General features: G+C 37.5%; 1 protein-coding gene across 1 annotated transcript in view; it reads right to left on the bottom strand.

Annotated features, from left to right (window-relative positions):
* Window positions 1-3,973: 3,973 nt before the first annotated feature.
* Window positions 3,974-26,294, bottom strand: part of Galnt5 (polypeptide N-acetylgalactosaminyltransferase 5) — a 41,678-nt gene continuing 19,357 nt past the window's right edge. Inside the window, exons 4-10 of the mRNA XM_042683523.1 lie at window positions 20,059-20,194; window positions 19,006-19,125; window positions 16,109-16,226; window positions 14,804-15,127; window positions 10,107-10,187; window positions 6,551-6,712; window positions 3,974-4,282 (exon numbers count right to left, since the gene is read on the bottom strand). Of these exons, the coding sequence (XP_042539457.1) occupies window positions 4,142-4,282; window positions 6,551-6,712; window positions 10,107-10,187; window positions 14,804-15,127; window positions 16,109-16,226; window positions 19,006-19,125; window positions 20,059-20,194 (1,082 nt within the window). The 3' untranslated portion in view covers window positions 3,974-4,141. The remainder of the gene's footprint in view (window positions 4,283-6,550; window positions 6,713-10,106; window positions 10,188-14,803; window positions 15,128-16,108; window positions 16,227-19,005; window positions 19,126-20,058; window positions 20,195-26,294) is intronic.

Below are 26,294 nucleotides of genomic sequence, written 5' to 3'. Positions count from 1 at the left end.
ATTAGAGATACTAAATCTGCTTGAATGATGTTATTTTTTCATTCTTTTACACACAAGAATCACCAACACCTGAAATACCATCCGTTAAGCCTCTTGGAGGAGGAAGATATACAATATTATTGGCTTATTCAAAACAGTCCCTGAAATGGCTATTTGTCAAAACAAATAGTATTTTTTACAATGTCTTTGGTTAGTGTTTCTTTTTCTCTCTTAAAGGCATTTTGTTTGTAGCAATCATTAAATACCTCAAACAACAATTGTACATACAGTATATTATGATCTACACAATGGGAAAAGGTTAAAAGTCATGCTTTCTATTTTAAATTAAAAGACTTTTTAAAATTCAAATTTCTGATCTTTATTCAAATTGAGTAATTTGTCAGCTATCTCTGAAGGTTGGAAAATAGTGTTGCTATATTACCATAGAGAAGAACTGCTGTACACGTTCATTTAGGTTTGTCATATTTGGTTCAAAAACTGCAATTAAATAGGTCTTGCATAAAATGAAGGATACAAAACATCTGATTCAAAACATCAGATACAAAACATCTGATAGTCATCTCACTAATGGCTACACATTAATTGCTTAACAGGAAGGAAGGTCTTACTTTTATTTTCTTTCTACACAAAACCCAAGAAGATTCTTCTACATAAGATCAAAGAGGTTTGACTTCACTTTTTATTTTATGATTTGTGAGAGATTTTAACTGAGCCCACTACCATTGGCTGCTCTTTTTTTTTTTTTTTTTTTTAAGAATTAAAACAGCATGGGAGGGCATTTGATTGAATGGTAATTGTGTTTTATCTCCTGCTAATGGTTTGATCAAATCCCTTGTTAGTATAATTGAGAGTCATTCATCTCATCTATGCAATAGAGAGATTGATAAATTTACCTCAGTGAGAGCCTAGTATACAGTAACTGCTCAATGATGAATAGCTCCTTTCTTTTCTCTTCCCCTCTTTTAATTTCCTTATTCCCAGGGTATTCAAGCCTATATCTGAGGTGTTTATTTTTCTGTTTTCCAAATATGAAGTTTAAATTATAAATGTTCAAACAATACCAAAGATGATGGCACTATCTGGTGTTCCTAAACTTATTCTCTTGCATAAGAGCTCCTTGAAAATCATAGTGAGCCATCTAAGAAATCAAGATTGACTAGGAATATTGAATTCCCATACGCTGTAATTGGGATCCTGGTCTCACTACCTTTGTTCAATCCCTACTACCGAATCAAGGAGTTTTTAATATTTAAGAGAATGTTTCCAAATGAGTGTGAGGAAGCTAATGATACATCATGATCATGGGCACATGGTTATTTTGCAGCCTGTGATGACAGTAATTGAATGTCAGCAAGCATAACTGGTATAATACTGGTGATAAAATAGAATTGTACTCCAACAGCAGCTGTGTCTTCTCACTGAAGAGTAGGGAAGAAACTGTGGGTAACCATTGGAAAGAGAAAGAAGCGGAGCAAACTGAAAGTTGCAGAAGAGCTTTGATGGATTTTGATCTGTAACATATTATCAATCAGGGTACGATGCATTACAATGTTAAAGAGACAACTTTTTTTAAGAAAAGACAACTTAATTCAACCTAAGAAAAATGAAACCCCTAGTACCACAGCCTGCTCTTGAAGAATTCAGGGCTGGTAGGATCCTCAAGTGTCCCTTTCAAAGGTTTATTATTAAAAGCAAGACATGACTAAGTAGGATTTGATCTTTACATCTTAGGATAATTGAACAAATATATAGTAAAATGGTTTTAAAGCTTCTACCAAGCATAGGGCTGGGAAGGTGGCTCAGTGGTAGAGCGCTTGCCTTGCATGCCTGAGGCCCTGGGTTTGATTCCTCAGCACCACATAAGAAAAAAGCCGGAAGTGGCGCTGTGGCTCAAGGGGTAGAGCTGAGGGATAGCGCCCAGACCCAGAGTTCAGGCCCCACGACCGGACCACCCCCCCAAAAAAAACAAAAAAACAAAAAAACTTCTACCAAGCATAAAAGTGTGATATTAGAAAACATTCCTTTGTTCTATTGGCAGTATAGATTCAAATGTAGTTTTATAGATTCAAATAAATATGTCAAGGTAATATCAAAGAGAACATCTATTATACAGATTGTAGAAACTTTTGAGGAAAACATTTGATTTTCTTTGGCTTGTATATTCAAAGATGTATGTATCACTGATCTTTTTCTGAACTTGTTTTTATGAAAACATTTTTTCAGTAACAACAGAGACTCTACAGAATAGAGTGGGGAGAGCCCTCAATATCTCTAGTTACATGGAGAATTACACGAGGCTTTCAGCTAGTTCATTTTGGTTAATAACTCAGTCATCCTTTGGCAACCAACTTGTGTTTTATTTCCTAGATGTTTTGGAAAGAATCATCTGATTTTTCTAGCTATTTCCTTCTTTCATCTGCAATTGTCCATTATTTGAATAAGACTTCTTAAGTATGTTCTCAGTGTGTAGGAATGCCTTCCCTTTCACACTCTTAGTTATACCTCTGCTTTTGCGCAATTAGCTGGAAGAGGAAGTAGAATGTTACAAAGGAAGTTTAAACTAAAACTATGTGTTTTACCATCATCTCAAGTGAAGGAAAAGATACAGTGTGCTTTAATCTTAACAAGAATCAACATAACTGTCCTCCAGGGATGCTGCCTCCAGCTAAAAGGTTTGTGCATCTTTCTCAGGATTGCCCAGCAATAGGCTTGTTCAGACCAGTGGCCTGAACAGAAGAAAAGCCCTGTCTTTGGAGATCTGAATTGTCATTTTGATTCTCCCCCTCCATGGCCTGTGATTTTTAGGCAGATAAGTTGTCTTCAGGCATCAATTTTCTTACTAACTGGATATGAAGGGTGTCCTGATTTCCAAGCTTTCTTCTAACATACCTAAATATTTGGATCACAGATATTTTCCCCAGATTTGTCCATGTCATTCTTGGGCTCACACCGGGGGTCTGCTCTTTCTTCCCTCCTTCAGGTCCTCTTCCTTTTCTGCCTAAATCTAGGGTAACTTTTTTCCCCCAAGTCTCTCCTTAAGTCATGCACTTTTAGTGCTAAGCAACAGATTAAGCAATAGTGCTTAATCTAAAGTAACACTTCATTTTTTTCATGTCTAAGAAATCTTAATATTCTCCAGCATTGTTTTTGCTTTTTTGTTTCAATTCCACACTGAATTAAAATGTGCTTAGTGATGAAGTATATTGTGATTTACTATACTGCATGTGACCCAGCTTTTCCTTTCTTTGCCTTTTTAAAAAATAGAAGTCTAGAAAGTTACAAGTAGGAACAATTTCTTAACTATACTTTTAAAAGCATAAGACACGACCAAAGGAATGTCCATGCCTAGATATATTCTAAAGACTTGTCTTTCTTAAAATATTTTCCACTGATTCAGACTGAGAAAAAATAGATTGTAATTTAAATAAAAATATGCCATTAGGTAAGGTTTATCAGTAGTTGTAAATACCATGTGGAACTGTTAGGTAAGCATAACTATAGACTGATGGGACTTTAACAGCTTGCTTACCTGTCTTAGGTCTTTTTTTTTTTGGTCGGTTGTGGGGGCTGAACTCTGGGCCTGGGCGCTGTCCCACAGCTCTTCAGCTCAAGGTTAGCACCCTACCACTTGAGTTGCAGTGCCACTTTCGGCTTTTTCTGCATATGTGGTGAGGAATTGAGTCCAGGGCCTCTAGCATGTGAGGCAAACACTCTACCACTCTACCATTGAGCCAACTTCCAGGCCCTGTCTTAAGGTCTTTTAGTCAACAGAAAGAAAGAAGTTTATATTTGAAGACGAAAGCAGGCTATAAAGGACCAGGTTCTCATTGTGAGTCAACAGAGATGGTTATCTTTAAACACAGAGATGAGTATCATTATGCTTCTCCAAGTTGCTTTCATTTCTAGTGACCTGTAAGGTTGCAGGATGAATTACTGCACAGGGCAAGAGGTAGGAAATTCCAAAGGCCACTTGAGGCTAAAAGGAGCTCAATTCAATAGTGTAGATATTTCCCTGAGTTATCTTTTGGTTCTTCAAATGCCATTACAAGTGAAAATTTAAACTACCACAAAGAAACATTTACCAACTTGACTGACATTTCCCCGTATTTAATGGGCTTATGAGAAAAACATCTGTTCTTCTTTACTCATCATAGTATTTTTCAAATTTCCACTTTTGATATGGCTTCTTTTGGTCACAAGTAGATACTTTCAAAGTCTTCTGAGAAAAATTTCCTTCCAAGCATAGCAACTGATGATAGTTTTCAAAAACCACGTGACTCATCTAAAGAGAAAAAAGGTCTGGGAGTAATCCAGAGTGAATCTGACAAGATGAATATTAAAAACTATATCTCCCCGCCAAAGAAAATAAGCAATTGGTTCCTTAGTTATGGATTCCTGAACTAAATTAATGACATAAACCCAGATTTTTGAAAGTAGTAAGTTTGTTTCTGTCTCAAACTAAATAATTATACATCTTGAAGCTATAAGACTTAATTATTTAGGAAATTTTTTTTCTAGAGATATGTATTGTTTAAAGGTTAAAAGTTTCAGATAGTATTTAATGTATTTGGTGGATGAAGTCTATTTCATTGTTGGTGGTAAAGAAAAAAAAGTGACTATTTCTCAATTATATTCATGTGTTAAAATGAACATTCGTATTACAAAATGTGTGCAGAATGAATTTTGTTTATAAGCTCTTCACTGTAATTTCTTTTCTTTTCTTTTTTTGTCTTATTTCTTTTTTCTTGCCAGTCCTGGGGCTTGAACTCAGGGCCTGGGCTCTGTCTCTGAGCTTCTTTTGCTCAGGCTAGCACTCTACCACTTGAGCCACAGTGCCACTTCTAGTCTTTTCTGTGTATGTGGGTACTGAGGAATTGAACCCAGGGCTTCATACATGCTATTCTCACTATAATTTCTGACAGCATATCATACCCAATACTCAGAATCCTGACTTCATTAGAAAAGTTATTAAAGATATTTCAGTGGGCTTTATTATTTCTTAATATTTGATGATTATGGAATGACTGATAGCTTATTACTTTATACTTTTTTCTATAAATCTTCTTCATCACCCATATTTGTGATAAAGGTAATCTTAATTATAAAAAAGTAGCTCTAAGACAAGTGGAAGTGGCTCACACTTACAATCCTAGCTATTCAGGAAGCTGAGATCTGAGAATCACATTTGGAGACAGCTCAGGCAGACAACATATCTCCATATAACCACAAAAGGCCAGAAGGTTAAGCCTTCATGCCATCACACAAAAAGAGTTTTAAAATGCTTTATAAATTTGACCAAAATGGGGTTCCTTGCTGGTGAGATGGTAGAAAATTTGAGTCAGTCCTAAGATTAATTCGGCCATCTCAAGATCCTGTGACAAAGCTCAGGACTCTGAGTCCTTTTACGATTAAGCAGAATGGCTGCCACTTTGAAATGAATACAGTAGAACATGTTCTGGTAAATCTCTGAACAAGTCTCTTCTTTTTTTTAATGGTCCAGTCATGGAGCTTGAACTCTGGGCCTGGGCGCTGCCCCTCAGCTCTTCAGCTCTAGGCTAGCGTTCTATCACTTGAGCCACAGCACCACTTCTGGCTTTTTTCTTTTTGCTTATGTGGTGCTGAGGAATTGAACCCAGGGCCTCATGCATGCAAGACAAGTGCTCTACCACTGAGCCACCTTCCCAGCTCCACAAGTGTCTTCTTATCCAGTAGTTTCTGCTGATTTCTCTGGTGTCTGGTTTCAGGCTATTGATGTCAAAGCCAGTGAGAGATGCACACAACCAGCTCCTGCAGGCTCCTTTACAACAGTGAAACCATAGAGGTTTCTGGAACCATAGAGGATATGAAAAGAATCCTTGTGTGAAAAGTGGGCAGAATGAAGAACTAGGTTCATTCCAAAGCGCAGAGCTTTTAGTAAGCATGTGGCTCCTTGCTTTTACCTTGTACTGCGTTTATGGGTTTTGCTTGTACCAGAACAGACAACGTCAGCCTGTCAGTTACTTTTGGTGCTCTTGATTGAATAATCAAATGACTTAGGAACAAGCAAAAACATCATAAAACTTGGTAATTTTAAAATTATCCATTTGGCCAGGCACCGGTGGTTCATGCCTGTAATCCTAGCTACTCAGAAGGCTGAGATCTGCGGATTGCAGTTCAAAGTCAGCCCAGGCAGGAAAGTCCATGAGATTCTTATCTCCAATAAGCCACTCAGAAAACTGGAAGTGGTGCTGTGGCTCAAGTGGTAGAGTGCTACCCTTGAGCTGAAGAGCTTAGGACAGCACCCAGGCCCAGAGTTCAAGCCCCATGACACAAAAAAGAAAAGAAAAGAAAAATGATCCATGTTATATAAATTAAAAAAAGAACACTAAAAATAAAAAAGATGACAATTCACAAAAAATGCTTTTATCTCTGAGATAAACTCTAATATTGCCTCTATTGTCACATATACATTTAAAGTTGCTGACTGAAGAAATTGACAAACAAGATTTTATGTCCTATTTGATTGAAAGTTGAATTTTTGATAAGGAAGGGGTACAAATATTTTGCTTACCAGTTCTGGATGAAAAAACGATGGTGCTTTATGCAGCCACCTGAACTCTTTGTTTTTGGTTTCACAAGGGTGCAGCGTTAGGGATCCTTTGTCAGTGATGGGAGCTAGGCACCATTCTCCATGCTTAATAAGTCTTAACCAAGTGTAATTAAACTGTTGATACTGTAGGAGAAATGGACAAAGGAAAGATTGCTTCAGACATCAATCCTTGGTAGGGTCTCTGCCAAACCTATTTTTTGTTAGCCATATGTAAAAATATAGGAATGCTTATGTGTTCAAATCCTGATGTTGCCACTTTCATTCTGAAAATATGAAAGTGTTATTTGCCCTGTTTGAAGTGATAGAGAAAAATTATATGTATTTGACAGAAGAAACACTATTAAGTATATAGCATATAATGAACCTTTAATAAATATTAGTTGAGCTAGGCATTGGTGGCGCACGCCTGTAATCCTAGCTATTCTGGAGGCTGAGACCTGAGGATCATGGTTCAAAGCCAGCCCAGGCAGGAAAGTCTGTAAGACTCTTATTTCCAGTTTACCACCAAAAGGTCAGAAGTGGAGCTATAACTCTAGTGGTAGAGTGCTAGCCTTGAGCATAAAAGCTCAAAGATAGTGCCAGACCCAGACTTCAAGCTCTACAACAGGTACAATCACAATAAAAAAATAAACATTAGGTATACCAATATCAGTTATTAGTACAATTAGTATATGTTTGGATACAGAGTTGTTTCACATGTTCTGAACCTTAGTCAACTCTGGTACTTGAAGTATAGGAACATATTACACTATCATAGTTATATTACAAAGCCATGGACAGCTTCAAGGAGCTCAGTCAAAACATCAATTTTTTAAGTGGAAAATAAGATGCTTTCTTGTTTTGGACTATGAAGACAATTGGACTCTGGTTGGCTTTGACTATGTAAAAAAAGGGTAAAATCTTTCTCTGCTGCTCAAATAGACAACTATCAGATTACTGCCATATTAGCACCCACCTCCCTCCCCTCAGTTCCTTGGAATAATTCTCCAGGAAGTGAAGTTGGGGAAAGTTGACTATGTCTACAATAAATGCCAATTCAGGTTTTTCAGTTATTGAAAACATTTTAAATGGTTCTTTAACATTAACTCTAATGTGGCCTGGTCAAGGTATGGCAAGGCCATGGGCCATTGGGAAATTTGCTCTTTATACTACTACATAAATGCTCAGGGAAAAATAGACTGCTGGAAAAATATATTTAAATGTTTTTGCTTAATCCACCATTAGCAATGTACCTGAGATTTTAAAATATCATTTTATTGCTCTTATTAAGGTGCTATACATAGAGGTTGCCATTTCATAAGTCAGGTAATAAGTACAATTCTTTTTGAACAATGTTGCCTTCCTTCATTTTCTCCCAGTTATCCCCTCCCATACTTCCCTACAAGTTGTATAGCTCATTTTCCATATGGTGTATACTTAGTACCATGACTGCATTTGTTCACCCATCTTCTCTCCATCTCTGGGACTCTCTCTGTGCCCTCCCCCAAGCCAAAAAAGAAAACCTTCAAAGCAAAACCAAACACCATCACTGCCACCAACAACAATTAAAAAATGTTTCTGTTTCTTGGGATTTGTTTTGATAAATAGTACTTTCAATGTTCAGAGAATATGCCTAAGAATATCTTCTTTTAATCTGCTTGTGTATGAATGTCTACAGTCCTATGTGAGTTATCAAGTCCAGTTGTATTCTAGCTTCTACATATGAAAGAAAACATGCACTGTTAGTCTCTCTGAGCTAGACATATTAAATTGAAACCATTGTGTTGGACTTTACCTTCCTCAAAGGCTCATGTCTGGAGCAATACTGGTTGAGATATTGGATAGTGCTAGTCAGAGATGGTGAATCTCAGTCGACCATGACCCTACTAAGTCTTAATTGATATTAACATACTCCACAAGTGATTTGTGTAGACATTAAAATATGAGATTCATGAACATATAGTATATTAAAAGGAAGTAATTTAGCTACTAAGATAAGCTAGATAGTATTTTGAAAAGGGGAATCTCGATTCTTTAAAAAGTTAATAACTAGGTAAGAAAAGGTATAAAGCTTGATGCTTCAATCTGAGCAAATTATTCCTTTGAATACTGTAGTTCTGGACTTGGTTTTAAACCTTATTAATTCTGCCCACACCAAATTAATTTCTCCTATTTTCCTGTCCCTTTTACTGAACAAACAAAATTCAGAAGCTAAAAATGATGAACAAGGAAAAAAAGGAAAGGTGGGTTTTGTAGAAGTTAAGGGCTACATTATTCAACTCTCCTTTCCTCACCTTCTGTACAGAGACTCAATGGTAATGAAAAACGGAAGCTGGGTTTTCAGATGAAATACTGGTTACTAACGCATAAAGTTTCTACAGTGATTAGTCTTGAAAAAGTGCATTATTTAGTATCTCATATAATGTAGACAAATCATGGAGTTGAGTTACAGTTGAAGTTATTAATAAGAGTTATGTCTTTCAATTAATTTTTGACACATCTCTCTGTCTCCTATGATCCCTAATTAAGAAAAAGTTTCCTTGGCTTCAAGTTTACAACCCATAGCCAACTTATAGTCATAGAGATGCCTTTTCTTCTCATAGTAACTTTGAATTAAGAGGTAGAGATGGGGTATGGTAGAAAAGATAAGTTGGATCTGCAAGTCAAAAATAAGAATAAGATTCACTAAGCCTAGACTACCATTGCACAATAATTTCTCTACTGTGTGGTCTGTAATCACTGGGGGATGATTTCTGCTCATGAATCAGTGTTCCTGTGAGTCCAATTTGGCATCCAAAGTAGGTAACTGTTCCCACAGCTTGTAGATCTGTTAGGGAGCATATGTTGGAAAGCGAGGTGTGATAGCACAGACCTCACCTCCAGCCCTGCAGGAGGAGTTCCTGTTCTGATTTTTCTGGCCCTACTTGTTTCTTAACCATTGTGCTGAGTTTGTGGGAGTCTTACTAAAGAATTTTCTGTTATTGGGCCTTCTGTTAATCTTAAAATGCAGGAAGATGGCAGGGGATAAGAAAATGGTGTCAGAGAATAAAATAGCTCCCTTAGAATGATCATTTAGAAATATGCCTTTGTCTTACTTACTATCTTATCTTCACAGGCTGTTTTACAGTTTTGTTTCTATTATTACAGAAAACATTTGCAGAACACTAAGTATTAATTATTGTTCCTATGGATTATTCATTTTGGTCTTATGCCAGCTCTGAAGATAGACAGTATAATTACTACCATTTATTCAAATGTTAAAGTATCTACATAAGGTAACAAGTTTGTAGCTAAAAGAGCAGGCCTGGATCTATCCTGGACCTAGTGGATTGACTTTAGTATTCACACTTTCCCTTCCTTGCTTACTGCTTTTCATTTAGTAGTGAAGTCTCTTATACCAGCTTTGTGATTATATCAAAATTTAGAGATTAATTATGCATTTCTACTGAGTGAAAACAAATTTCTCAAGTGAGCAATGAATATGTCAAACATTGTACCTATTGACTACCATGAGATGTAAAACCCCAGCTGATCATACCTTGCTGCTGGCATCACAGTCTCCCAGAACGGCTGTGAAATTTTCAATGGAAATGCATTTTCCCAAGGCTACATTAATAAGCTAGAAAGTAGAATATAAATTAAGAATTAAGAAAAACATAAAATAGAACAAGAGCATTCAGACATGTCTAGAAACCAAAGAATGTAAAACTATAATAAGGTTAAGAGATGGTTAACTTAATAGCTTAGCATTACTTAGCACTATGCAATTTTATTGGTTGCTAGCTCTAACAGAGGCATAATGTAATCTTACTAAAGTACAGCTTCAATCTGTCAATTTAGGACTGTGATTCAGTCACAGAGCCAACAAACAGAAGCTTTTAATTAACCCTTTCCTGGGATGCTGAATGGCAAATGAACAAAAGGTGGCATGGGAAATAGTTAGCTTTTGAATTTATCTAATACAGATATTAAACAGTGACTCATACTAGCAATTTAATTAAACCAAGAGTTACGGGCCACATTCTTTGGCCAGCCTCTCTACATTATCTGACCACTTAGACACTGAATCAAAGATAAATTGAATCCTTCAAAGAACAGACAATACCAGCTGATTCCTTGTCAAAATCTTCCTAATGACTGAAGCAAGCTACAATTCATTACAGGAAAGTCACGAAAGCTAAAATAAAGGCAAGTGTAAAGGCACTTTCTGGCAGGCTGTCAGGTTCTTAATAGATTCATAGGCTCAAGTATGGAGGTAGCTTTCTACATATTTAATGCAGAAAAAAGGCTGATTCCCTTGCCCTCTATGACATCTTGGGCAGGGCTAATGAGATAGGGATAATAATGCAATTTACGCTTCTCAGATTTCTAGAAAAGCTCTGAAGAACAAGCTCTCTCTTATTGGTGCCAGGAAAGTCTGTTGAGGTGGAAGGTAATAGCATTGCATGTATCTGTTCTTGCTCTGAGAGCCTGACACAGAGTTCTGACTCTGGAGTGTTGTGGCTCTGTAGGCTGCTAACTTTCCTAACAGGACAAGTGGGTTGGTTGCCATGTTTATATACCTAGCTTAGCTTGGTAGAAGGTAAGGGTCAGCTTTAGGGATCAGTAACTACAGAATAAAGAAAACAGAGAGTGAAACTGTATTTTCATTTTTATTTTTTTGTCGGTCATGGGACTTGAATTCTGGGCCTGGGTACTGTCCCTCAACTCTTCAGCTCAAGGCCAGCACTCTACCACTTGAGCCACAGCGCCACTTCCAGTTTTCTGGTGGTTAATTGGAGATAAGAGTCTCCTGGACTTTCCTGCCTGGGCTGACTTTGAGCCATGATCCTCAGATCTCAGCCTCCTGAGTAGCTAGGATTACAGGCGAGAGCCACCAGCGCCTGGCTGAAACTGTGATCTTGCTCATAAGAGCATGAGAAAAACCTGGACATGACTAAGTCACAGAGTTGGATTGAGATCTTGTATATAGAAATGAAAAAATAGACACTCTCTCTGTCTCTCTAGATAGATAGATAGATAGATAGATAGATAGATAGATAGATAGATAGATAGATAGATAGATTAGTGTAGGAAAACCAATTTCACTCATTATCCCAGGTATACTATCGGGAAGTTAGCTTTTTCCTGGGAATCTTCTTTATATTAGGGAAGGAATTCTCACTGACTTTCAAGATGTAGATGCAAACATTAAAAATAATACCAGGCTGGTAATTTCTAGATTGACAGACTCAGAAAACCCCAGAGAAATTCTAGAGAAACAGATCTCCATTAAAACCCCTCAAATCAGGTCTATTCACAATTTGAAATGACAAATATGGAAGTAGACAATCCACAAGTAGTCAATGTGAGCAGTCACCATATACAGAAGGAGCAACCACACAAGCCTACAAACTGGAGAATGAACAGAAATACAGGAAATTAGAACAACTCAGCAGGGAAATCATGTCTCCATTTTTCTCTGGCTCTCAGCCGAGATCTTATAAACTCCTGCATTTGTGGATCACACAGAAAATATTTTATCTTCAATCAAATTTTGACAAGTCTAGTTCCAACACAATTGAGCAGGTTGTCTTACTCCAGAAATTCTCAGAACCATCAGAGTGTTAGTGCTGAGCTTGCTGCTCAGAAGACATTGAGTGTTTCCCAGTTTCATGCGACTGTGGACTTAACACAATTAACCTTGATCAAGATGGTATTTGGGAGCACTCAGTGTTACAGTTTTCTTTATTTTTATTTGATATAATTCCTCTCTCAAAGTGCTGAAAAGTACTGAAAGGAGAGGGAAGATTCTTCCCTGTCCTCTTTTGGTAGATGTCTCTTTTCCTTCTTATCAAAATCCTGGGGAAACATTTTCTTCCCATGGAAATGACTTTCAAAGTATTAAGCAATGTTTAAATTATATTAAATATTTAATTATGAGTAGCTTTAATTTTTCATTTTTAAAAGAGAGTGTTATTCATGCTGGTGTTATAAACCATTTCAAACCTTTTTGCTTTTTAAAAATTAACTAGTATGTAGATTATCTGTGTTGAGTGATTTCATTTCCCATTTCAGAAGATGAGAATTCTCCATAGTTTACTAGAAATTGTTAAATTTTAGGCTATGGGCTATTGGCTAATATGGTAGTACAATGGAAAAGTACATTATTGATTAGGTTAATTTCTTCATTTCTAATATATGGGTTCTACAATATTTAATATATTGTTTTAAAAACCTGAAAGAACTTTCACTGAATGTAAATTTCTAAGTATGTATGCTGGAAGATATGAAGCAACACGGAACAAGTAGCAAAAAGATGTGCTTTATTTTCTTAAAACTTTTCAAGATGACTTATCCAAAGTAATAGTCCAGTCAATAACTTTGTGTTACCTAGAGAAAGGTCCCAATTTTGTGTAATGGTGATAACATTCCCTATTAGTTGCTTCAAAGGGACCAAATGATATCTTCATTAACATTTATCTAAGGAAGACAGCAAAGAAGAAAGTAGAAAGAAGGGAGCTGTTAAAATCATTTTAAAAATGTTTTCTGCATTTTAATATATTGTTTAGCCATCTGCAAAAAAGCTTCCATTAGGCAAGCTCTTCAAAAATATTATAACTCTCACACAGTTAACATTAAACTGGAGCTAAAAGGTAGTTTTCTAGTTCCCTCTGGTGGTTAAAATTCAGTAATGCTTTTGTTGAAATTCTGTTAGAAAAATGTACTATGTAGAAATGTTTCCCCTATTTTCTGGGCAGGGGATGAAATTTTATTTAAAACATTATATTTTATAGTTATATATAATGTCGCTACTGAAACAATGTGTAAAAGGTGTTCTTTCTAAGGATAAAATAACGTGGTGAGCCCCTGAATTAGTTGCTATTTGATTGTGATCAACAAAGTTGACTTTTTTTTTTCCAGACTTGGGGCTTGAATTCAGGGCCTGGGCATTGCCCCTGAGCTTTTGTGTTCAAGGATAATGTTCTAGCACTTTAAGTCATACCTTCATTTCTGGGTTTTTTTTTTTTTTTTTGGTGGTTATTTCGAGTTACATAAGAGTCTCAGACTTTCTTGCCTGTGCTGGCTTGGAACTACAATCCCCAGATTTTAGCCTCTTAAATAACCAGGCATGAGCCACCAGTGCCTGATGAAAATTAATAATTTTTGAATTATGCTTTTGTAAAGACCTATGAGACTTGCTTATATATAGCTTGTTTGTTCAGTCAAATTTTATGAAACCAGATTTAGTTTCCTGTATTTCACACCTTCCCTAGATTTCTCTGATATAGTCAAAGTGAATGGCCCATTCCATGGGAAATGTCCTCATGTCTTGCCATGTTCTTCAATGAAGTTTCATTCCTACAGTGGGTTTGAAGAGACTTTCTTCTAGGTTCTCCTCTTCCTAGGTTGCTCTTAACTTGGTATCCTATGCAACCTGTTTGGCTTAACTTCTTCCCTTTGCTACCACCCCTTGTGCTCTTTATTTGGAGCTTAAATCCCTCATTATTCCTAATTGTGTCATTGCCCAATAACTACTGATTAAATTCAAGGCAAATAAGGAAAAAGAAACAAAAGGAAAAAAGAAGGAAGAAGAAAGAGAAGGAAGGAAGGAAATAATAAACTGTTTACCTACCAGGCCTGAATGATCTTATTTCTGCCTTTCCTTCCCGTTCTTCCTCCATAGCTTGACAACAACATGATTCCTTTCCCATACTTGAATGCCTCTATCCAATGTTAGACTTTCACAGATCATAGCTGTACCTTCTATATCGTTCTCTCTTTCTCAGAGCGTGGCTGATGCTTTGTGTTTCAAATAAAGGTTTCAAAATCTCCTCTACAGATTTCTTAATCACATTAACTTAGAAATACCCACCTCTTATGACCTGTCCCCTAAATAAGAGCTAGTGCATTTTGTATTTATACTTGCTCAATTGTTCATTATCTTTCTTCCCTACTCCACTTTAAGTTTCAAAAGAATAGCCTGAATCTACTTCACTGACCATTCTGTTATCGAATGTGGGAATGAAGACGGCTTGGCCAGGCAGATATGGAAGTGTTCAGTGAACATGGCCTCCTTCCTCAAGTTTACATTTAATTCTCAACTCAGCTTTGTCTTCCTGACACTCATACTTGTTACTGATTCATAATATAAAATATAAATAATATAGTGTAACATAATAATTCATTTCCACACATTTTTGATAGTCTTTTGTTGCTTTTATCAAATAAGACAAAATTGCCACATGAACTTACCACACCACCAGCTCGTACCACAGGAGCCTTTAAGTCAGGAAAGACATTCTCCAAATACCACTTAAAACTTTTGCATTTTAGTTTCTTTCGAAGTTGTAGCTGTTGGGTGAGGTTACCCACATCCAACCCTTGGTTGATGAGGTGATCTCCATGGCCATAAAAGAGGTCCTTGTATTCATCCATCCACACCTCAGCCACCCGCACCAGGTTCCGTTCCACTGTCTTCATGCGGTCTTTGGGGAAGGAATATGGGTTGTCATTTCTGAATATGTGACCTACTCGGGAGCAGGGAATGATCTCAATCTCGCCACCACACATCCATACCTAGGACAATTTCATGATAAATACCAATTATCAAAGGGTTGTTTACACATGATAGACAATTAACAATAGTAAGGAACCACCTGGCAATTTTGTTTCTTTGTGCTTTGAGTAGAGAAAACACTTTTCAACAGAAAAAACACTTTTGAAAAAGAAAATTCAACTCAGAAGTCTTATTTAGGTTTTGACTTTTGCTGGGATGGACCATTTTAGGATTAATACAAAGAAATGTTTTATCTTCCTAACCTGCTTTTTCCTTCCCTATAGAACTTTCCTGTGTTCTTACTTTGGTTGAATTGGGGAAAGGTAAATGGATGTCCATTTGTTCCCCTTCCCCAAATCCTTGGGAGAACCACATGAACCATTCTTGATCAGGAACTGCCAAGTTCTCTTCCTTCTAATATACACTGCTACACAGCAAAGCAGCTGCTTTTGGATGCTCGCTACTGTTGTCACTGCCAAGGCTTTCTAGGTGTCAGTCAGTGAATAGTATAGATGTAATGAAGTATCTAAGTTGCTGTGTATAACTAGATGTCCTTGGCCTGTTGGTGACCTCTGCTATAGGTAGTTTTATACATGTGGCATTTGTGTCCTCCAGGTGACTCACTATGGAATAGTTACTTCCAACACATTAGAGAAATATTTATTAGCATTATTTAGTTATCAACATGTATCCCAGAGTTATTTCATATCAAATACAGACCTGTAACATTTATGCTGAAGGCAGAACATAATTTCTTGCCTATTTAGATGGGACAAAATTTCACTGCCATGAAACATGAAGAAACACTAATAAATTTTACAACAGTGATTGGTTCTTTTAAGTTCAGCCTGGGATATAAAAAAATAATTCAGTGACCCATTTTTAAGTTTAATGAAATTTCCTCTCAGCAATAGACATATACTTCACTGTATTAGTAAAACTTAAAAAAAAAAGACAAACTCTTTCATGGCAAAGAAAAATTGGGAAATACTTGGCAATACCTTGAATGAGAGCTCCATATTTTCTCCACCCCAAACATCAAGGCCAGGGTCATAGGTTCCAAGTTCAAAAAAGTAATTTTTATCTATAGAAAATAATCCACCTGCCATGACAGGGCACCTATGAAAAGAAAAGATTATTTTTTTAAACTGTATATCCTGGGAGCCCTGCTTTCAGAGTTGGTCCTGTGTGAGCTTGTATTGGAGTTAGGAGAATTTTCCAAGTGCAGAGAGGTCTTCAGATGAAGTGCACCAGGATTTAAGCTCTCTAAATTATGATGTCACAGCTTGATTAGACCAGCAATGAGACCCCAGAATTGGGATATCTCCTAGAGAAATTCTCCTAGAGAATTTGTGAGAGACTATAAGACAAATGGGCACTAAAGAAGTTGTGACAGATTATAAAACAAATAGGCATATATATGTATTTATATGTGTGTGTGTGTGTGTGTGTGTGTGTGTGTTACAGCACTGAAGACTAAATCCAGGACTTTAGGCATCCAAAAACAAATGAGTTACATCACTAGCCTGGAATAAGTTTTTGTTATTATTTTTCCCCTACTGGGAACTCAGTTGTCTCTCAACATTTTCTCTCTAGGCTAGCACTCCAATATGTAAGCCATACCTCTATATCTGGCTTTTTGATGATTAATTAGATATAAGACTCTCACAGACTTTCCTGCCCAGGTTGGATTCAAACTCTGATCCTTACATTTCAGTCTTCTGAATTAGCTAAGGTTACAACAACCATGAATCACCAGTGCCTGTCTTCTAGCCAGAAGTATTTTATACAAAACTTGCTTCGAGTCCAGTTAGATGTACTGTATAAGTACTATCAAAGCACTAATTCAAACTGTAAAAGTCCTCTAAGTGTGTACCATGACAAAAACACTGCAACACAGAGAAGTGAAGACATTCCCCAGTCCACCGACTAGCATGGGGTGCATCTGTGGTTCACACATAGGCAGTCTGGCTTGACTCTGTGCCCTAGCACTCCACGTGCTGCTTCTCACCCACTGGCACACTTGACTGGCAGCTTGTTATATGGCAAGCACTGTTGGAAGCACTTCCTATTTAGAATCAGATTTAATTAGATAATCTATTTAAGTATAGCTGCTTCTAGTAGTCTTCACATAGAGATGAAGTGTTCACTAAGGATCTCAAAGTGTTTAAGTAAAATTTTCAGGTTCACACCACTAGTAGGTAGTAGTTGTGATGAAGACTCAAAGTGCCTGACTGCCATTACTGATCATGAGGAAAGAATTGATATTTTAGTCAGCAGTTTGTCAAGGCAGTGACGGACCACTTCTCCTGGTGGGCATTGCTGAGCCAACTCCGATAGTAGCCATAGTAGCGAGAACATGCTTTGTGTTAAGGGCATTCTGCCTTGCACCTCTCTCCCCTTTCCAAAATTTATGTATAGATCTGTCTGTGTCTCAGTTCTCTCTACCAGATTATTCACAGTGCATCTCTAGTATTATAGTGGACATAATTTGAAGTCAAAATGTGAACGTCAGAAAAGCACAGTGGTCCTCTAGATGTGGGACTCAAACAAGTGAATCAAATTCAGACAGATCTAGATTTGAAGCTCCAAAGCTCCTATTAACTGTCTAACCCTGGGGAAAGTTACTCTTTATATGTTTCAACTTTTCCACTACACAATGTAGATACTCTTACTCCTCTATGAATATATAGAGAGGGTTAAGAGCCCTGCACAGAGTATATTAAATGGTAAAACTTCCTCTTTACTCCCTGGGATACTGACTCTGACGGCATCACACCTGGCAAAGCTGTGATGCGACAATGCACAGCCTGATCTTGTTTTTCTTGTGGGATTTGTGGGATTCAAATTCTATTTCTATCTCTAACAGGGAATAATTACTTGAAGACTTTGTTCTGCCTGGGACTGGCCTGTCCTATAGGTCTAGTCTTGTAGGAGTAGTAAGAAACCCCTACTTTTTGCTTCAAGTTCAAGCTGCATTCTTGACTAATTTCTCTAGTGATAAAGCTCTTTGTGTATGTTTGTGTGTGCATGCGTGTGTGTGTGTGTGTGTGTGTGTGTGTGTGTGTGTGTGTGTCTGTCTGTCTGTCTGTCTGTCTGTCTGTCTTCAGACTTGATTGAACTCAGGACCTGGATGTTTTCTGAGCTTTTGTGCTCAAGACCAGCACTCTACCATTTGAGCCACAGGTCTGTTTCTTGATTTTTGGCGGTAAGAGTTTTTCATGAGTTGGCTTCAAACTTTGATCCTTAAATTTCAGCCTCTTGACTAGTTAAAGTTACAGGCATGAGCCACTGATGCCTGACTAATGCTCATGCTTTAATTGATATTGATCTTCTGTGTCTCTTTCTTAATTGGTTTGCTAAATTTGGACCTGTGTCATGAGAGGAGAGGATGAGATTTTGAAAGAAAATTTTACCCTAGCTACTACTACAGTATCTCTAATATTGTTATTTACCCTTTCTTGCATTTACTCTTGCTTATGTTAATACAGTACATTCAACTAGTTTGGTTCTTCAGTTATCAATCTCAGAGTAAAGAAATACCATTGGCTGATTTCTTTAGGTTCAGAGGTGAATTGGGTACACTTAAAAATAAGTATTAGTAGTGGAAAACTAATTTCTCAGGAAAACCTTACTTGCTTTGGTAGGCTGTTAGACCTTTAATTCTTTTTTTTTTCTTTTGAGATAGGTCTCAGTATGTACAGGATGACCTCAAACTCTTCTTTCTTCCTAAGCTTTTGGAGTGCCAGGTTTATAGTACCATTCAGTCATTGCAGGCTTAGCCTGTATTTCTGGATGTTCTATAGAAAGATAGCATGTAGATGTTCTATGAAATTCTTTTTTTTATCTTTTTAAAAAGCTATGACTGCCCCCCAAGTCTTAAATTTCACACACTTACCTTATTATATCAGTTTCCTTAATCTTGTTTTTTGCAACCACATCAGGGGGAATTGTTCTCCAACCAAAGTTCATGGGCCATGTGAAGATGCCTCTTTGAAAATTGTCCACCGTCATGTAACTAATCCAAGAAACAAAGTGGTGACCAAAGTGATTATTCAATTACCTGTTGCTAAAGTCGCTATCATATATTTCCATTTATTAAGGATATAAACTGTACATATCTTAGGTGTTAAACAATGCAAATGATAATGGGGCATTTGTGGCTTATGTCTCTAATCTTAGCATTCAGGAGGCTGAGATCTGAGAATCCTAGTTTAAAGCCAGTCTGGGCAGAAAAGTCTCTGAGACTCTTAATCTCCAATTAAGCACCAATATGATGCCAGAAGTGGCTCTGTGGCTGAAATGCTAGAGTACTAACCCTGAGCAAGAAAGCCCAAGAACAGTATCCAGGCCCTGACTTTAAGACCCAGGACCAGAACACACACACACACACACACACACACACACACACACACACTCACATACACACACACAATGCACACATTTTGAGTTGTTTTTGCTGTCTGTGGGTAAAGGAGCACTTAGTAATATCTGGGATTCCATAGATGTGGTGAATTTAGCCTTGAGACTTATTCCTGTGTGCAACAGGAGGTTATAAAATAATTTCAGATCAGCCTTACATTCCTTACTTTTAGTTGATAGTTTTCTTTAAATAACGTCTTTGTCACTTTTGAGAAAGAAAGAAGCACTATATATGTATATACAAATATGTTTCATATAAAAAGAACTAGACTGGGGAAAAAGGACTACTTTGGGGTTTAATTGAACATAAATAGGAATGCATTAGAGAACAAGCCATTCAATTCAGATTGGCAAATTGATTATTGGATTATATACTGCTATCTATCATACATTTTCATTTATTGAGTGGAAGTATATATCTCTCAGATTTAAAAAAAAAAAAGCATGTACTGTAATATGACCGCCCCCTTTTACTACTTATGGGCACAGATGCACTTAACAATGTGTGGGAGGGACATAACCCTGTTACCTCATGTCTTTGTCATTGATCACTTCTATGACTGGACAGGCAACTTTTTTCCTACTTAAATAAACTCTTTCCAGAAGAGGTTCCAACCAACCAACATTACATTCAATGTGAGAATCTAGGAATGTCAACACATCACCTAGGGAAAAAAAAACAAAATTGTTTGAAAATAAAATATAGTGAGTGTGTATACTTCAGCTTCAACAGTTTAAGGACAGCTTCAGATATGTGGTTATATCTTAGGGTTCATTTTCCTAACATCACCTTATCTGACCTTTTCTGCTTGACTCATACATATACTAGATATTGCAAATAAGGGAATTCATGGGACCTGTGTTTCTTTGGGCTTGGCTTACTTCACTCAATATAATTTTTTCCAAGTCTTTCCATTTCCTAACAAATGGGATAATGTCATTCTTTCTGACAGCGGCATAGAATTCCATTGTGTATATATACCACATTAAGATATGTATTTTAAATGTTTTTTTTCTTTCATGCATTTGTTTGTAACGTAATTAAAAGATTATTTCTTTGTTGCTTTGTATGTCCCTCCCCCACAGTATAACCCCTGCTTTCACTGTATTTGATGTCGGTATAATTTGTGGAGGGGAAGGGGAAAAACAAGTAGTTTAAATAAGGATAGAGGTGGACCTGTTGCAACAATGAGAAGTACAAGTTGTCATGTCGAAAATGAACTTTACAACTTGGGGGGGGGGAGGATTGGGTGAGGGGGGGAGGGAGGATGGGAAGGGATGGGAAGGGTAAACAAAGGAGGAGGCTACAATGCTTGATAAGAAATGTACTCACTATCTTGCCCATGTAATCGTAACCCCTCTGTACAGTATTTTCACAATAAAAAATAAAAATTAAAAAAAACAAATGTGGTAAAGATAATAGTCTTACTAACACATTGAAATCCTGGTTCCTATCATTCTTTTTTTAATAATGATATTAAGAAACTTTATGTTGGGGTGTTGTGAGGCTAGTATCTTCTATGCGTGGAAACAATTGAGAAAGAAAGTACCACTTAGGGTACTTCATACCAAGTGGATATGATTTAAGCCTCTGAAAGGAATATTTAGTATTGCGTGTGGTTACCAAAGTTTATTCTAAGGAGTGTGGATCTCATTAATTCTGAGGGTTGATGACAGGATTTTTTTTTCAGAAGAATACATGAATTTTGGTATTATAAGTAAGGCCATAGAAATGATCAGGAGCAGCAATCATTCCACACATGATTAAAGTGGAAGAACTAGCAAGACTGGCAGGTGTTGAAGAGAGACAAGGCTGGAGAGGGAAGAGCGGAACTGTTGCTGAGTGAGTAGGTATGATATTTTGTGTATGCAAGATGAAAACAGTTCTGGAGATTTGATGTATGGCTGTGTGAATGTACTTAATACTACCTAACTGTACACTTAAAAATGATTGGGGTGATACATTTTATGGGATGCATATTTTAACATAATAAAAAAAGGCTACCAGAGAAAGGAATCTCTCTCTTCCAATGGAATCTCCATTGCATGTGCAATGCTTTAAAGTGATGATATTTGAATGTGTGTGTGTGTGTGTGTGTGTGTGTGTGTGTATGCATGCATGTGTGAAATTCTCAATAACATGAGGAACAGTGCACTTGGCCACTGTCTCAAACCATCTGCATGGTGTCTCAGGCCCAACACAGGTAGTTAGGAGGGCTTTACTTGACAAGCCTCAGTTACAGAGAAAGCTGTCCTCCCATGCCAGATAAGCAGTCTCTAAAGGAATTCTAGTCATCATCTCAGGCTCTTCCCATTCTGCAAATAACCTATTATTTTTCTGCATTCCTAGCCCACGTGCCTTCATTCAGAGACTTTCTCAGGCCGAAGACTACCTTTGGAGGTGGAGCGAGTTTTGAAGTTTTCTCAGTGTGTGTGTGTGTGTGTGAGAGAGAGTTTTATTTTTTTTTTTCATCCAGTTGTGGGGCCTGAACTCTGGGCCTGGGCACTGTCCCTCAGCTCTTCAGCTCAAGGCTAGTGCTCTACCACTTGAGCCACAGTGCCACTTCTGGCTTTTTTTCTTTTTTGCTTATGTGGTGCTGAGGAATCAAACCCAGGGCCTCATGTATGCAAGGCAAGCTCTCTACCACTGAGCCACCTTCCCAGCCCGATATTCTTTTTTTTGTTGTTGTTGTTGGTTGTGGGGCTTGAACTCTGAGCCTGGGCACACTCCCTCAGCTCTTCAGCTCAAGGCGAGGGCTCTACCACTTGAGCCACAAGCGCTACTTCTGGTTTTCTGATTATGTGGTGCTTACGAATTGAACCCAAGGCCTCATGCATGCAAGGCAAGCACTCTACCACTGAGCCACCTTCCCAGCCCTGTGTGTGTGTTTTAATCCCTTATCCTTTCCTCTATCTTTCATCCTGGATCCACAAACTATGAAACAGGAGGAGACTTATTTTTCTGGACTCCATAAGTAGTGAAATGATCTGCTCAGCTCTATCAATTTCTGTTCTGTGGGAAAAGATGGGACATTTTTAAAAGTTAGCATTTTCTCTTGTTTAAATTTTTACTGATATTATTTCAATAGGTGATTAAGATTTGAATGCTATTTTCATTTTGGCTTATGGTTTTCATTATTCATTCCAATACCTAGGTGCCCAGCTAACATTGACTATCATCTATTAAGTGTACACACTACATGACCATATTCTAAGTGACCTTCTACAGGATTGTCTTGGTTACTCCTTGCTGAAAACTTGTACTGTTGAAATAATTTTCCTTCCTACTTAAGATCTAAGTCAACAATACACAGTTGTTAAGTGCCAATTGTGATGCTAGAAAATAGACTTCATTGCTTAGATTGTGTTTCTTGAAGATAAACAAAACATGCCAGAAAGGAAGAGCTTCGAATAGGATAAAGTTCAAAGAAAAGTAGTTACCTGATGGTAGTTTACAATCACTGAAACCTATAAAGTATCTCTCAAGCAATGAAATGCATATTAATTATCTGGTCATCAATTGAATTTTTGCAAGAGAGTGAAAGAACTAATTTTATCCAGATTTTCTTGGAAAAAAATTTTTTTAGAATGACCCATTTGTATTAGGCCAAAGCCTCCCATATAGCCAACTACTCTTGGAGGTGGCTGTTATAAATGACATATTGTGGTTTTAGAATTGATAATGAAAGGGCATAGCTCCTTCTCTGGTTTGAATGTGTGTACACTCTCAAAAATCAACATGATGGTATGTAAGAGGTGAAGCCTCAGAAGGTAATTAGTTAATGAGTGTGGGACTCTAGAATAGAGTTGTTTATATAAAGGATGTACAAGGAGCTTATTGACCTTTATAAAGGGGCCCAAGGGAGCTTGTTTACCCTCTTTATCCTTCCTGTGTGTGCATTCATGGTAAAGCTACTATCTTTGAAGCCAAGAGTGAGTATCTCCAAACACTGATTAAGATAACACTTTGATCTTGGATGTCCTAAGCCAAAGAACTATGCATGATAAAATGTATGCCATTTGTGAAATTAAGTCTAAGGTATTTTGTTATTCCAGCCTGAATAGACTAACACATACTCTAAGACTGTTCTCTTTCATGACCCTGCACTCTGTCATAGGAAAACATAAGGTCATTTAACTAATGGAGGGTATGTTTGCATGGTTTGAGAAGGTCCACTTGGCTGTTAAACCATGCAGAGCACATCTCTTTTCTTACCAGTCCTAATTATGGTCTATTCAGATCTAGAGTTTACAAAGACATCTATACTATACCACTGTCTTTATCCCCATATAATTCTTACAGAGTCTAAGGAAACTTAGATCAACTTCCTTAGTCCTGAATAAAAGCCAGATGAGCTCCCAAATATGTGATCACATTTGTTTCCAGGACCTGGGGGAAGCTACATCTGACCCAAACAATATGGAGTCTTATATTGTTTTATTTGAGCGAAGATGAAAATTGTCCTCTGCATAAATACCATGGCTCCACCTGCAATCATTTTGTTTGACAATAAGATCATAGAGCTGTGTTAGATAAGAAAACAAGAAGCTTTCAGTGTAGAAATCCTTGGCAGGCTTTCTAGTGTGGTGCATATTTGTAGACTTTGCACACAGTGTTCCTGATCTTGAGACTCTTAAAAGAATGATGAGTTGAATTTATATTGAAATTGCACATGACTGCTCTTAAATTCAACCCTGATCTTCCTAAACAGAAAAATAAGTTGTTTATCTTCTTGGAATTATTTCTCATGGACAATTGCTAAGATCTATCTAATCCCTAAATTCTTAATAAATGATTAGTATTCTTTATTGTTCTTCAACAAATGGTTAAACTCAAGCTCAGAGCCGAATCTTGATTATAACCTGGCAGGTTTTTCTATTTCCTATGACTAGGTCCCAAGAATGCCAGATGGGTTTCATTGTAATTTTTTTTTTTTGGTCGGTCGTGGGGCTTGAACTCTGGGCTTGGGCACTGTCCTTCAGCTCTTCAGCTCAGGTGAGTACTCTACTACTTGAGCCACAGTGCCACTTCTGGTTTTCTAGTGGTTTATGAGAGATAAGAATCTCACAGACTTTCCTGCTAGGGCTAGCTTTGAACCATGATCCTCAGATCTCAGCCTCCTGAGTAGTTAGGATTACAGGCGTGAGCCACCAGCGCCTGGCTTGCTTCATTGTAATTTAAAACACACTTTAAGCCATCCTCAAAGTACTCAGTGAGGCATCAGCCTTAGGTCTTTGATAAGCACAGGCTCTAACATACACTTATTGACTGGCATGAGATCTTGCTGCCAGTACCAATTAGTATCATATTTGGGGTTCTTAGTTTTATGCCATGACTTATACGTGACACTAAGAAAGCCATATGCTGAACCTATAGCAGAAACAGGCTGTAGAAGTTCGAAGAAAGATGTCCATTGTTGCATCTCAGAAAGACTTGAAGTTGGCCAGGAGTTATATTTCACTTCATATATATAATCATATTAAAGTTTGCTATCTAACAGCAATGGCAGTTATTTTGCTAAGTAGCATGTCACAAAGAAAATGAGCATCTGACCTTCACTTTTGACAGTCACTGATGAGGCTGTGTTACTGGCCTCCATATAGTGAATAATGTCTGGAGATAAGTTGCTTTCGGTTTGCTTGCCAACATTTGAAATTCTCTTTGGGCCTCCCTCCTCATTCACACTACACAACTGACTGGACCTGATCTTCTGGCCTGAAAAATGTAACATATCCTTAATCCTGAAAACATGGTGGATATGGTAAGAATGATCACTGTTTGGTTTCTAATGACTCTTCCAAACTTTTTGTTGTCGTTGGTCATGGGGCTGGTCCCTGAACTCTTTTGCTCAAGGCTCATACTCTTCCACTTTGAGCCACAGCGCCACTTCTGGTTTGCTGGTGGTTAATTAGAAATAAGAGTCTCATGGACTTTCTTGCCCTGGCTGGCTTTGAACTGTGATTCTCAAATCTCAGCTTCCTGAGTAGGTAGGATTACAGATGTGAACCACCAGTGCCCAGCTGACTCTTCCAATCTTTAAGAAGGGCTGACAAAACCCACATACCAAATCTGGCAGCTTGAATTTTATTCCTGCATATCCTTGAATTTCTGATCTTATCTTTGTCCTTTACTTCCCTTTTTTCACATTCTTCTGGGCGAAGCTCCAGAGAATGAGTGGTGACTGGCAAGGAATTCAGAGAAGGTTTATGCTGGATAACCTTTACTAATCTCTGGTTTGAACATAATATTCAAATTTTGGTCATGTGCATTTGTGAGGATTGGGGAACAGCCCATAGTCAGAAGGACTCACTAAGCCAGCTTTGCTCAAAGCTGATATCTGAAGTATATCAGCAGCAGCAGCTGGTAAAGGAAAGAAATCCCCTGAATGCCCCACAGCAGTCATGTGCAGGAGGTTGGACCTATTCTTAGACAAGGTTGTTCCATAACCCCATCTTGACACACCTTTGTACTTTTCCTCAAGCTCTCAGGCACTGACCCTCTACTAATGCTGCTCAAAATGCAAGCCCCAGTCTCTACCATTCAGAGAAAATGAGAAGAGTAATTCAGAATAAATGTTCTGGAACTATATAGCAATTTGCAAAAGGAATTTATTAATTTATTGCTATTTCATCTACACAGTCATTTCTTAGTATCCACAGGGATTGTTTTCAGGTTCCAATGTAGGTACCAAATCCTTGGGTTCTCAAGTTACTTGTTTGAAGAGGACTCACATCCTCCATATACTTTAAACCATTTCTAGATTA

Source organism: Dipodomys spectabilis, unplaced genomic scaffold (genome assembly GCF_019054845.1).
Source record: "Dipodomys spectabilis isolate Male_0828 unplaced genomic scaffold, ASM1905484v1 ptg000081l, whole genome shotgun sequence".
In the NCBI taxonomy this organism is placed as follows: Eukaryota; Metazoa; Chordata; class Mammalia; order Rodentia; family Heteromyidae; genus Dipodomys; species Dipodomys spectabilis.
The sequence above is the reverse complement of the archived record's forward strand: the minus strand, read 5'-3'. Positions and strand labels throughout refer to the sequence as shown.